Raw genomic sequence first — 14,471 nt, forward strand, 5'->3', positions numbered from 1 at the left:
ATAGAGAGTGGCTTTAATACATAATGTTATCATTAGAATTAAAGAGAATTTGCCAAGTTGGTTTTGCATCATTATACAGATCCATTTTACTTGCACTTTAACAGCTATAATGAGTCATTTACATTTTTACCTGCATCAGTAAGATGACTGGTCTTACACAAGAGATCTAATTTTCGGTTCCAAACACATAGATCACTCCCTCCAGACAACCATACATCCAGTCTTTGAAGAACTGTCAAACACTGCAGAACAAAAATCAGATATATGTCCCCTGCAAAAGTTCTAAAGGGAATTTCTCCGTGAAATGATCATGAGCTTTAGCTAGATAAAGCTGTAAGTACTATAAAATACAGTATTAGGGTGTCACTTTTGTGAGAAATACAGATTATGTTACATTTTTTAATCAAAAATATAAAAATTGTTTTTTCAATAATTTTTTTTACTGTTAACATTCAAGACCTAGTTTGACTGTAAGGTTGCCTTTTCCAACACAGTAACAAAACCAAGACATAAAGTCACCTTCGTTCTACATCCTTTCAAAAACAAAACTGAGGTATTAAGAATTCCAAAAATATATTAAGAATTGTGCTCACTTCTCAGCCACTCATTACGTACCTGTTCTTAAACCATCACTGATGTTCATTTTAACACACCTGCCCATATGGTCCATGAGCCATACATAATAGAGTCTTATATACAAGAAAACAGCAGACATACCTAGGTTTTCCTTAGCTTACCTTGACAGTAGAATGGAAACATGACACTTTCTGAACCTGTCTGCCACTACTGCAGTCCCAAACCTGACTTTATTCATTAAAGAAACTGAAAGGTTTTTAATAGATTATAAATATAACTGATGTGCTTGTAACTAAATGACAAATTGGGAAACAGGTATGGAGAATGTCAGTCTTTTAAATACTGACTGTGTTTTAAATATTTGTCCAAAATGAGATATTAATAATAGTCTGTTATGGATTCATTTTTGTAAAAAGGATCTCATCTACTTGTGAGTAATAACTAGTGAAATCCTAGTGTTATCAGATTATACCTACTCAATATTATCAGCCAATAAATTTAAACAACCTGCACCCTGTCTCAATGCTACATTTAAAAGGAAAAACACAAAAGCCCATAGAAATTCAAATCTTCTCCAGATATAAGGATACAATAACTGTTCTATCAGCTGATGCTGTTAAAATTAAGTGGTTTTTTTCTTCAGAAGCATCTGACGAAGGAAATGGTGCTATAGCTGTAATTTTGTGTGTGTGTCCATGAAGTTCAAAAAGTTTTTCTCCGGTCTGAAAAATAAAAACATGGAAAACTAAGGTAAAATTTGGAAAATGCTTACTATAGCATACGACTATAGTAATAAATGTCACATAAATTTTTCATAAGGTTTCTAAAAAAGTTTAAAGTCTGAGATTTCTTTTTGCCTTAATTTGAAAGTTTGATAAGCGTCATTAAGTCAGCACAGGATGTCTCTATTTTAGACTTCATATAGAACAATCAAACTTGTATGCCAGCCCTCCTTAACACAAGTCTAATGCACATCCCTTCTCTACAATTTTGTCGATGATAAAAAGACGCAGAGCAGAACAGATATTACCACACTTAGGGCACTCTTTCCATGATACAACTAGTGTTTTAGTAAGGTTTTCAAAAGTTATAAGAAGATTTTTATCACAGCAAGCAATTAAGGCCTTGTTTCTGCACTGCATGAAAAGTTTAACTTCCACTGACTTTGGTGTCTTTCCAATACAGTTTTGTGTCACCTCTCCATTTAGTCTAATCAGCTATAATACAAATAGATATTGGTAATAGAGTGATTGAAATATACTTAGAAACTTAAATACATATATAAATCTTGATAGGATTGGGACCTTGCTACATATTTGTCGAGTTACTAGCCAACATTTGAGTGTTTACAGCAAATCCAAACACATTTTAAAGAAAGGCTTAAAACCACAAGTTCATACACACTTCTGCTTTTCCTATCATGATCTCCTCACAGATCTCTATAAAAATCACTACTATCTTTCGAAAACATTCTAACTTTTAAAACTTACTCTTGTGTTCACACATCTTTTACCTTCCTAGCTTTCTTTTGTAAACTAAGATTCGACAGACTCCCTCCACTTCTACATTTTCAAGCCATAGCCCTCCAGCAATTCTTATTTATTCTGCTTTTTCCCTACTACATGTTTCTAACTCCTCTCTAAAAAGTTAAAAGTAACTAGCTTCTACCTTCTCCAGACCTCACAAGCAATCCCAAAAAATAGCTAACCTGAGCATTCCACAGAAATATAATGCCATCATCTCCTGCAGATGCAAACCTGAAATGCAGGGGAGGGGGGGAAAAAAAAAAAAAAAAATGTCTGTGAAAACTTCAAATGTAATGGAAAAGCCATAAACAGTTATGTAAGAAAAATATTTACAGTATATATACAAATATATATATCAGTTTCCGGCTTTGAAGAATAATCACATATTTGCAAATCTCAATTACAATTTATAAACTGAAGTCAGTACATTTAAATAGGTATTTATCAACATATACTTAATATAAGAGCAACAAGGCTTCCAATAAGAACAAGGAATTCCAATACATACTGTTATAAATAGAATCCCACATTACAGAAACAATTATTTTGTTTAAAAACATGAGATCTTACACACCAAAAAACAGCGAACTCTAAAACCAAATACTATTATTCAGAGCCAGCTAACTGCAAGACATCTAACAAGTTACAAACCACTCATCTGAGCTCAGCCCATGAGTAGAGGAGCCCAGTATTTATCATGATATTTGAAACTGTAGCTTAAGTTGCTTAATTTGACTTCTGCTAAAAATCCAGCTCAAAGGCATACCACATGAGGAAAAAAAAAAAGGTTCATATTAGCTTGTTAATCTCACATTAACAAAGTCAGACCTAAATTCAATATTTTCTTTTAGGCTAGACTGAATATCTAACCACCTGCCTACAGTTGCACCTTATCATCACCACAGTGACACTGTAGCTGGCACACACATCCCAGGTATCTCAGTAAACGTGTACTATGAGTTGAGAAAGCCTAGAACACAAGCAAAAGGAGGTGATCCTGCCCCTCTGCTCTGCTCTTGTGAGACCTCACTTGGAGTACTGCGTACAGTTCTGGTGTCCTCAACATAAAAAGGACATGGAGCTGTTGGAGCGAGTCCAGAGGAGGGCCACGAGGATGATAAGAGGGCTGGGGCACGTCCCGTATAAAGACAGGCTGAGAGAGTTGGGACTGTTCAGCCTGGAGAAGAGAAGGCTGCGTGGAGACCTCATAGCAGCCTTCCAGTATCTGAAGGGGGTCTACAAGGATGCTGGAGAGGGACTCTTCCTTAGGGACTGTAGTGATAGGACAAGGGGTAATGGCTTCAAACTTAAACAGGGGAAGTTTAGATTAGATATAAGGAAGAAGTTCTTTACAGTGAGGGTGGTGAAGCACTGGAATGGGTTGCCCAGGGAAGTTGTGGATGCTCCCTCCCTGGCGCTGTTCAAGGCCAGGTTGGACAGAGCCTTGGGCGACATGGTTTAGCGCAAGGTGTCCCTGCCCATGGCAGGGGAGTTGGAACTAGATGATCTTAACGTCCTTTCCAACCCTAACTATTCTGTGATTCTATGAATAAACCTTCCAAAGAAAATTTAATTCAGTTGTTACTTGCAAATATATCTACCTTCTAATTTTTCCTTTTGTTTTAAGCCTTCACCAAGCGTTAAATAGTTGATATTTAGAGAACAAAGATTTGTACCATGTGCAAGAAAGTCATGAACAAGAGAGGTTACATCCCTTTTGATTATTCTTCTTTTTACCAACTATGAATGATTTCATTAACTATATACTTGTTCTCTCTTTTAGACTCTTTGCAATTACACTGTTTGTGAAACTTGCTAACAGAATAAGTTTTCAGACATAAAGCCACAGCATTTTTTCCCAGTCTTTCTTCCATATACCCTTCTGTTTTATTCTATTATAGTAAAAAAATAACAAATAATAAAAGCGTAAGTGGTATTTTCTTCATATATTTCATTATTCTATATCCAACGGAGCCCCTTCTTTAAAAAGATTTGAGCAAAAGAACAATCTTCCACACACACCTCTAAATACATTAATTTCTTATCTTTAGTTGCCTTTTAGCTCTATTATACCCTGTTTTGTGACAATGACAAGAACTTAAAATAGTAAGACTCTCACAATTCAGCAATAACTCTTTAAATTCCAACTCCTTTCTTGAGTAATATTGGAGATGTGTGCCACTTGAACAAAATTCTGGGAAGAAAACTGGTGTTCGAAAGAATGCATGACTGTAATTCATCAACATAGAAGTTCAACAGAGTGCTGTTCTGTGCATTTTCCTCCTCATCTTCTAACCAGGATTTCTGTTTAAATATAAAGGTATAGTTATTCTACAGTTACATTCTGTTCACCAAGGTGGAGATTCACGGGTCACCTGATTCTTTTCCAGTCATGATCACCATCATCTATAACCTTCTCTGCTTCCTGAAGGAGCAAGAAATGGTCAAATGAGCAACAAAAAAGCTATTCTTCAAATATGTTATGAACTCAGTTTAGTTTAATATGTCAAATGCTAGAGTATTATATGCAATTTTATCTCAGTGCAGTTTTTTGAATACTCTTGCTGAGGCTTAGCCTTCTTTAGTGATTTTCCAATCAATATGACCCTTACTTCATGTTCAAAAAGTACAAAAGAATAATAATAATACATAAATAAATAAGTAAAAAGCAGCTTTATGTTACATTTATACAGCATTTATTTAGTATCTTCAAAAACCAATCTGAGAAAATTTTCCACTTGCTGGTTTTAGCTGAGCCACTGAGAAAACAAGAAAATCCTTCTGCAAAATTCTCACTAAGGTGATATTATCTAAAGACCTGAAGCGTGAAAGTTGGCTTACAATAGTTGACAAAAAGCACACAATGGAATAGCTGCAGAAACTAAATAAAAACATTTCAGAAGCTGAGTAACAATACTAATTTTACTGAAAAGAATCAAGTGAAAAATACTATCAGCTGTTTAGCAATCCAGAAACTACTATATTCTTGATAAATAAAACCTCAGAATCACTGTCCAGTGAAGCAACTCCCTTAAACTCCTCAAACTCTCAGAATATTAACCAGCTATATAGCTTACTTGTTATCCATATGCTATTTTTATAACCTATCTTCAATGCAGCCATGCAGTGTTTAGTTTTACACTGATTATCATTAGTTTAGCTTCAATAATTTACTTCAATAAAGCCCAAAATGGTAAAAGATTTCTCTGCATCTGAGAGTGCACGCAATCTAAGAATACTGTGGTATTTCCATAAAGATCAAGTATATTTATTATGTGTTTTGGGAAAAATGTACTTACAGGAAAGGTTATTTTAACAACTTGCCTGGGAAAAAAAGAACTGAAAAAAACCCTACAAAATTCTTCTATTTTTATATGAATCTTCTGGTGGATTACTATAATATAGACAAATAAGTTTCATGGTAATGCATGTAACTTTTCTGAAATATATATTTATGACATTAAGAATGAAAACCGGAAAGCTAAAAATTCTTCATGGACTCTTTTGTGAAATTTTCATCACAGCATCGTAGAACAGTTTGGCTTGGAAGCGACATTAAAGATCATCTAGTTCTAACCAGCCTGATGGTGCAGGGACACCTTCCACTAGACACATCCAGCCTGGCCTTGAACACTTCCAGGGATGGGGCATTTACATCTTTGGGCAACCTGTGCCAGTGTCTCACCACACTCACAGTAAAGAATTTCTTCCTAATGTCTAATCTAAATCTACCCTCTTTCAGCTTAAAGCCATTCCCCATTGTCCTGTCACTACATAGCCTTGTAAAAAGTCCTTCTCCAGATTTCCTGTAGGCCCCCTTTAGGTACTGGAAGGCTGTTATAAGCAAAGTCCTGGAGCCTTCTCTTCTCCAGGCTGAACAAGCCCAGCTCTCTCAGCCTGTCTTCACAGCAGAGGTGCTCCAGCCCTCTGATCATCTTCATGGCTCTCCTTTGGACTCACTCCAACAGCTACACATCCTTTTTATATTAGGAGTCCCAGAGCTGAACGCAGCACTGCAGGTGGGATCTCATGAGAGCAGAGTAGAGGGGCAGAATCACTCCCCTCAACCTGCTGGTCATACTTTTGCTGCAGCCCAGCACACAGTTGACTTTCTGGACTGCAAGCACACACTGCCAGCTCACATACAATTTTCCATTCACAATATCCCAAGCACTCCAAGACAGGGCTGTTCTCAATCCAGTTATGCCTCAGACTGTACTGATCTTGAGAGTTGCCCTGACCCAGGTGCAGGACCTTGCACTTGGCCTTGCTGAACTTCATGAGGTTGGCATTGGCCCACCTCTCCAGCCTGTCAAGGTCCCTCTGGATGGCATCCGTTCCCTCCAGCATGTGGACTGCACCACACAGCTTGGTGTCATCAGCAAACTTGCTGAGGGTAGATCAATCCCACTGTTCATGTCGCTGACAAAGATGCTGAACAGTATCAGTCCCAACACCAGCCCCTGAGGGACACTGCTCATCACTGGTCTCCACTTGGACATCAGTCCGTTGACTGCAACTCTTTGAGTGTGACCACCCAGCCAATTCCTCATCCATTGAGTGGTCTATCCTTCGAATCCATATTTAGAGAGACCCCTGTCTGATCAATGCGCATGGGGAAGAAAGGAACGTTCCTACACAAAACACCTGCTGTACTCTACAAGGATGTAAACCAAACACTTACCCATGTTAACTTAATGTAGTATATTGATTAATATATTAGAAATCCCCTTCTGTGCCTACTCCATGAAATATATAAATTACTAAAGCTCCTTAACAGAGAGACTGTTGCCTATTACTTACATTCTTAGTTCTAACAGTTTTCTATTTAATTCTCCACATCAGCCAAGAGTCACTATGCTTATTATTGACTAAAGGCTTCACAATCTTACTTCTAAGGCAGAAAAATATTTCCTCTCTTTCAGGATTAAGTTAAATTAGAGAACATGCAAGGCTAATTTAGACAAAGCTAGGACAGAAGCTAGGTCATAACATAAAACTACCATAATTCATTCTCTCAGTCACACTTCAAAATGATAATGGCAAATGTAATGACTTCATTTCCACTTCATAACCAGTTCTCCAGTTTTTAGAAACCTCTGTCCTCAGAGTTTGAAATAAAGTTGGACCTAGCTACAAGGAACTAAGAAAGGAGCAGATAAAGATTGTCAGGGAATATATATTAAAAAAGGGCACAAAGCTAAGAATTAGACGAGAGAAACAAAGTAACTGTCAAGTTATAAAGAAGTAGTACAGCAAGTTGAACAAGATCAAATTGGAGGAGATATGTAACACGGAGGTTAGGTGTACGTTGAATTTTACTAAGAAGTCATTCTGAATGAAGCAGTGAGAAGTTCAGAAAAAAGTTGCATTAACTGAAACTCATGTGAATTAAGCACTAAAGTTTCAGAAGAAAGCCTAACACAAGATTGGAAAGAAAGGAACAGCAACATTCAATATTGCTGAGAATGCTGAGAATGTCATGTTCAATTGCTATAGTGTATCTGTAGAAATCTATTACATTCTTTTGTAGAACCAAAAGGTGAAACAGCAGCTGTCCTCAATTCAAAAACCTAACACATGCATCCACTCAGAACAGGAGCAGACACTACTGCATATTGTCCAGGGAGAAAGTATGTGTGTATGCATGTACAGAAGGAAATGCTGAATCCAGGACAGCCTGAAAAAGAAGGGTGGAATTAGCTAAAGGTATTTCTTTCAAACTCTTGAATTTTTACCAAGAAATATAACTCCATCACCATTATTTTCTCATGAAAGCATAACTTACAAGAGAAGCCAAAAGATGTAGTAACATACCAAGAAAAGGGAGCGTTCATCCCCTACCTTTTTAACACCAGACTTTTCCTGCCCTCCCCACCAAAAATAAAAAGGATGATAAATATTACCACATTTTCATATTTTCTGAAGTATTGCTAAGGATGCTGTGAAACAATTTGAAATTAAATTTCATACCTGCAATCATCTATTTGCACTAGAAATCGTACTATGTCTTGATGACCTTTCAACACAAGGAGCTCCGTGTAAGGATTCTGTATTTGTTCTTCACCAATTGTCTGTACAGATGATTTCTAAAATTCACAAAAAAGGAATGAAATTTATTTTGTACTGACATCATTATTTTCATCAGGTCTTTGTAATGTCTAACAGCCTACATATAGACTCATGTGCGAATGTACAGTTATATTCGAAGTTAAATGAAGTTTCTGAAATATAATTTTACCTTAATGAAAATTGTTACAAAAGATAATGTATTATTTCAAGTAAATAATATCTTTCTATAGCATGTATTTTAAATTATAATATAGCATTTTCTGTTTAACACAGCATTTTGTACTGCTTTAATCACTGATACACCAAGATGAAAAACCAGTTTAGTCATGAGCTGTCATGTGGAGCCACCTTCACGACTCAATATCCACACATTCAGTTTTTCATTAAAATACCTCTTCCGAGAGGTTTGTGAACCTCTCATATCTTTCATCTACCATTCAATTTTAAAATCCTGTATAAAGATGATATATTTAAAACAAATAAGAATAAATGCTGTTCTGTTACATAATACATAAATCATTCATTGGGAATCCATTCACAAAATACCAAAGCAAAATCACTTAAAAAAACCCACAGAGAATGATTAATCATTTTATAGAACAGCATCTGCAATTACCCCCAACTAGACTATTAATTAAAAGAACAATCAATCACTCAGAGCAGGCTGATCACCAGACAGGGTCAATAAAACATCGCAGTTTCAAAGTGTGAGAGTTGTGCTAATCTCAATCACCAGTTTGTTTCAATAGAAGACAACTTTTTTACATTTAAGGTCTTCCACATTCTGGAACAATTTGCTATTATTCATTATTTTAAAAATAAATGAATCTAAATAGCTCAGTACTAACTCAGTGACAGCACTCTCCTCCTAGATATATTTTACACAAAAGTCAACATAGAATCATAGAATCTTAGAATAGTAAGGGTTGGAAAGGACCTTAAGATCATCTATTTCCAACCCCCCTGCCATGGGCAGGGACACCTCGCACTAAACCATGACGCCCAAGGCTCTGTCCAACCTGGCCTTGAACACCGCCAGCAATCATCTTACTTTCAGGACTGTCTCTTCTTTGAGGACTTCAACAGAACCTAGACTGTAAAACAGTAATTACTGAATACTGCACAACATGCAGCATGTATGACTAGGAATCCTACATGAAAGACAAAACATATTATCGTCAGATACTTCAACATTTTCTTTCAGCAATAATAAATTATATTCTATTACTTCCATAATGGTACTACGATACCATTCTTCAGAAGTTAAGAATGACAAACCTAATAAATAGGGAAAGAAATCTTGTTTATTTTTAAAATGAAGAGGTTGTCAAAATGCTAGTTCTTGTGATTTTATCTTGGTTTTGTGCTATCTGATGCATTTCATGAAGCAACTGTTCCTCATTTTATGCGATTATGTGAGAATAGCAGTTCCCATTTAAAATAACACAGTAGAGTCTGCATGGTTATAAAGAAAAGTTGGACAAACATGAAACTTGGGAGTTCAGCTGTCAAAAGCTAATCAAAACATTCCTTAAAAAAAAAAGTTCTAAAAATCCTAAGCAAATCTCAGCATCACTGGATGATATTAGCAATACTGTAGTCAGAAGACTTCCATTTTTATTTACTAATGGAAACATACATTCACAAATCAATTGCAATACCACTTTGAAAAAGTCAGAATTTGTAACATTAACATCCCAATTCTATATTCTGTTATTGCTTCCTATTTAGTACAAGACTGCGCTATCTCTTTTGAACGATGTGTTTAACCTTTTTCTTAATTCTAAAAATGCCTGTGAATATTGAAAGATACAGTGCTGATTAAATAATATAGATAACAACAAAATAACAGTTTTCCCCCAGTACTGTCATACAACAAGCTATACGCTCTCTTCAGATCTTCATTAATATTCACGAGTGCAGGGTTACATGTGCATTCCTTCTCTTAACAAATCCATCTTTTACATAAACTATTAATTGAACTCTCTGGTAGCAACATCAAGTTTTTAGAAAAGAAGGCTAGATACTGACACTAATGGAATCCATTGCCAACTTGCATGTTTTTATGCAGGACCTGTATGCGTCATTACAAATATCAATAAAAAATGCACAATGTTCATCTCAACCTCAGAACTTCTACAACCCCTGCAATTTCACATGCTTAGAAGAGAGATTTTCAAAGGCGATTCACTAAAAATATGAATACAAGAGTACAGAGATATATTTATGTATATACCATGGAGCATGAGAAATTAGCTTATTTTGACGATGACGCTACTGAAGTTAGACTGTTCCCATTACCAGAGCCACACTGCTTGAGATGTACACCAACTGGAAAGATTCAGGAGCTTAAGTCTAAATGATATTCAAGTCCATAATAAAAAAAGAAATGGGTATGGAGAAATTTATATTTCACAAATTTAGGACAGCTTTGCCAGAAGCTCTGTCTATTCACCCAGTGCAACGTCACTGTAATACATCTGGCCTGTTCATAACTGGCTAATGCCATAGAAAATGGAACAAACTTCCTCAGTCCACAGCCCACACACTGCTATGGGCTTCCTTATCTATTTAAGAAGAATACAGAGCGACATAGTTATAAAGATGATCTTTAGATAAAACAATATTACCTAATGCAGGAGAAAAGTACTTTAGTATTTTTACCAGGATTTGTTCTTCACTTTTTCAACAGAGAAGCAAAATGATCACCATCTTTCAGCAAACCAGTGGCAGGAATGGAAACAGAACCACAGAATCACAGAACAGTTCAAAGGGATATTAAAAAGCATCTAGTTCCAAGCTCCCTCCCATGGGCAGGGACACCTTCCACTAGACCACGTTGCTCAAAGCCCCGTCCAACCTGGCCTTGAACACTTCCAGGCATGGGGCATCCAAAACTTCTCTGGGCAACCTGTGCCAGGGCCTCACCACCCTCATAGTGAAGAATTTTTTCCTAATGTCTCATCTAAATCTCCCCCTGTCAGCTTAAAGCCATTCCGCCTTATAAAAAGTCCCTCTCCAGATTTCTTGTAGGCCCCTTTTAGGTACTGAAAGGCTGTTATAAGGTTTCCCTGGAGCCTTCTCTTCTCCAGGCTGAACAAACCAAATTCTCTCAGCCTGTCTTCATAAGAAGAGGTGTTCTAGCCCCCTGATTATCTTCACGGCCCTCTTCTAGGCTCGCTTCAACAGGTCCACGTCCCTCCGGTGTTGGCGCCAGAACTGAACGCAGCACTGCAGGTGGGGTCTCATAAGAGCTGAGTAGAGGGGCAGAATCACCCCGCTCAACCTGCTGGTCATGCTCCTTTTGCTGCAGCCCTGCACATGGTTGGCTTTCTGGGCTGTGAGCACACACTGCCAGCTCATGTGGAGCCTTTTGTCCACCAACACCCCCCAAGGCCTTCTGCTCAGGCCTGTTCTCAATCCATTCTCCGCCCAGCCTGCATTTGTGCTTGGGATTGCCCCAGCCCAGGTGCAGGACCTTGCACTTGGCCTTGTTAACATGAGGTTTACACGTGCCCACCTCTAAGCCTGTCAAGATCCCTCTGGATGGCATCTCTTCCCCCCAGCATATCAACCAAACCACACAGCTTGGTGTCAACAAACTTGCTCAGGGCACACTCAGCCCACTGTCCATGTCACCAACAAAGACCCTGTGGATCAGGTTTAACCAAGCCACAAATGGAAGAACTGGACCACATCTTTACTCGTGCTCATGCTTTTTTAAATCACAGTATAACTAAACTGTAGCCAGAATTTAAATTTTGGAGAGGAAGGTACACCAACATAGTCTTCTAGCATATGCTGGAAAGCTGTTGTGTATTTCCCATCTTCCTTTAAAAACTACTGCAGACAAACCTGCTAAATATGACTGCAACACAACCAACATTTTGACTGAAAAAGGTCAGAGGCATTTCCAGACATCGTCATTCCAAATTGGTGCAGACTCAAATTTACATCAAAGTAACCACTGGCATTTGAAATCCACCATGATATTGTCATGACTTGCTCACGCACAGCAGCTGAAAAAGAATTACTTCCTCATATTTGTCTGGACTACAGAAGCACTAAGTGTAACGAGCCCTGCAATAGTGTTAATTAACTCTTGTTAACTCCAAGCTGAACTTCAGCAGTGTCTAAGGGACAAGAAAATTCCGATAATCTCTCCCTCAAATCCGGCAGAACTCTTTTCCTGAGTGAAGCCAACAGGAAGGATGTCAGTATCAGTGCACTACATCGGCGTACTTTATTTCATGGATGAGAGACTAAGAAGAAATGCTGCAAGACTACTAAAAACTACAATTAGGCCACACAAATAATAACTTTCTGCCTATAATTTACATCATCGACCGGGGAGTCCCGAGAGCAGGACTCCATACGTTGGAAGCTACCCAACATAACCCCTACTCGCTCGGGATGCGCTGAACAGGCAGGAGGAAGCCGGAGCGCTCCTGTTTGCTTTTTTTTCCCCTCTCCTCCTTCTCTTCAGCGGAGCCTGTAACCCCTTCCATCAGCCAGGAAGTCTCACAGGCTGCGCGTCAGCCCTGAAGGCCCCGTGCTCCGGGGAGCCCTGCGCAAGGCCCGCCCGCGATACCACGGGGCCGACAACCCGCCCCGACGGGAAGGCCACTGCTCCTCCCCTTGCTGCCCAAGGCTCTCCACCGGCGCCGTACCCCATGCGGCCGGCCGTCGGCAGGGGCAGCACCCGCGGCCCCGCCCGGCCGGCGGCTCCTGAACCGCGGGGACACCGCTCCCGCTGGCCCCGCCTCCAGCTGCTCTGCCCCCTTTAACCACGCCCGCCCACCGCCTTACCTCCGCCAGGCCCTGCGGCTCCCGGCCGCCGCCGATGAGCCACCGAAGCATTGGGAGCGGCTGCTGCGCCCACCGCGGGCGGCTCAGTACGGCAGCAGTGCTGTCCCTGTCCCTCACCGCCCGCTGCACCCGCGGAGCCACCGGCGGCGGGGCTCCCGCAGAGGGAAAGGCCTTCTCAGTCGAGGCCCGCGCGGAGACCAGCCCTCCAGCGGGCGGGGCCGGGAGGGCCTGAGCAGCCGATAGCCGAGCGTGTGGCGTGCCGCCGCCGGGAGGGCGCGGCGAGGGGCGGCGCAGTGGCGGGAACCGTGGGGCGGCAGTCGCAGTGTAGCTAGCGTTAGCCTGTGGGCGAACTCTGCAGCGTAACTGCCGAGCGTGTTAATTCCGTGTAATGGACGCATAAAATCGTTACTATCTTTGTACTTGTTACCTTCCAATTTCAGAAGTAGCTTATGCTACTACAAAGGAAGAGTTACCACCGTTTTATTCTGACCACCTTACCTGTTTCCTGAAGTAAACAACCACCAAATTTTTCTGCATATAACAGATTTCACTTGTCTGTGGCTGTTTTCCTTTGCTGAACCTCCTTTAGGTCTGCGATATCCTTGTCAGGATGGAGTAACAGCTACTGTACAAACACTGTGCCTTCATAGTGTGGCTGCACCACGGGACTGAACGCTGTCCTTGCCTCAGTCTGCTCCTCCTCAGCCCTCAGCGCCATGGTCTGTCAGTCTTTCTGAACTCTACGTGCACACGGAGCAAAATCACAAAATCCAAGCCAAAAGGCTGCACAAACCCCATTCTTGAGCAGACACAGGTAATGAAGAAACCCCTAATGTGTATAAACGTGTCCAATAGGCGTTGCTCCATACATCCGAATCAACACAATTCACCTGCCCCGTTGCCTTTTCACCCGTGCTGTTTCAAGTAATCAATACCACGTGGTATCATGAGGCATAGCTGAGGTTTCTGAAATACCTAGGGCAGGAGATAATGGTGGTTTGCTATAACCTGAACTTCTAGTAGTGACCAACCTGTGTGTGGAAAGCATGGGATGCATCCTAGGTCTAGGGTGAAATGCCACTGTCATGACACAATTTGACAAGTATTGGTGGCATGCAGCCTGAGTATTGCCACTTGTTAACCACGGAGAATTCTTTGCAGCTTTTCAGCAAACTAAAGTTGATGATAGCCATAAACTGATTTTAAAACAGGAGATGTTTAGCACATTCCTGCTTTTCCATTTCAGTTCAATTGTGCTAGATTCCCACCTCAGAGGAGCTGTTCCTGCAGATGAAGGGCTTAGCTGGTAGGATTACTTTGTGCATACAGATAGATCTGCCAGGGTTTCCATGGTAATACTTTGTCATCACCAATCTGCTTTTCGTTAGTCTCACTAAATAATTTGATATCCTCCAAATTGGCAAGTGTTGACTCATTTTGTTGCATTTCATTTATTGGAAGGACTGCACAGTGTAACACTACTTTCAG

At 39.9% G+C, this 14,471-nt stretch overlaps 1 protein-coding gene across 1 annotated transcript in view; it reads right to left on the bottom strand.

Annotated features, from left to right (window-relative positions):
• WDR41 (WD repeat domain 41) overlaps positions 1–13,209 on the bottom strand; it is a 30,495-nt gene extending 17,286 nt beyond the window's left edge. Inside the window, exons 1-6 of the mRNA XM_030471328.1 lie at positions 12,984–13,209; positions 8,076–8,191; positions 2,285–2,333; positions 1,167–1,298; positions 738–800; positions 131–242 (exon numbers count right to left, since the gene is read on the bottom strand). Coding sequence (XP_030327188.1) covers positions 131–242; positions 738–800; positions 1,167–1,298; positions 2,285–2,333; positions 8,076–8,191; positions 12,984–13,034 — 523 coding nt within the window. The 5' untranslated portion in view covers positions 13,035–13,209. The remainder of the gene's footprint in view (positions 1–130; positions 243–737; positions 801–1,166; positions 1,299–2,284; positions 2,334–8,075; positions 8,192–12,983) is intronic.
• Positions 13,210–14,471: the final 1,262 nt, after the last annotated feature.

The sequence above is a fragment of the Strigops habroptila genome, chromosome Z (assembly GCF_004027225.2).
Source record: "Strigops habroptila isolate Jane chromosome Z, bStrHab1.2.pri, whole genome shotgun sequence".
Classification (NCBI taxonomy): Eukaryota; Metazoa; Chordata; class Aves; order Psittaciformes; family Psittacidae; genus Strigops; species Strigops habroptila.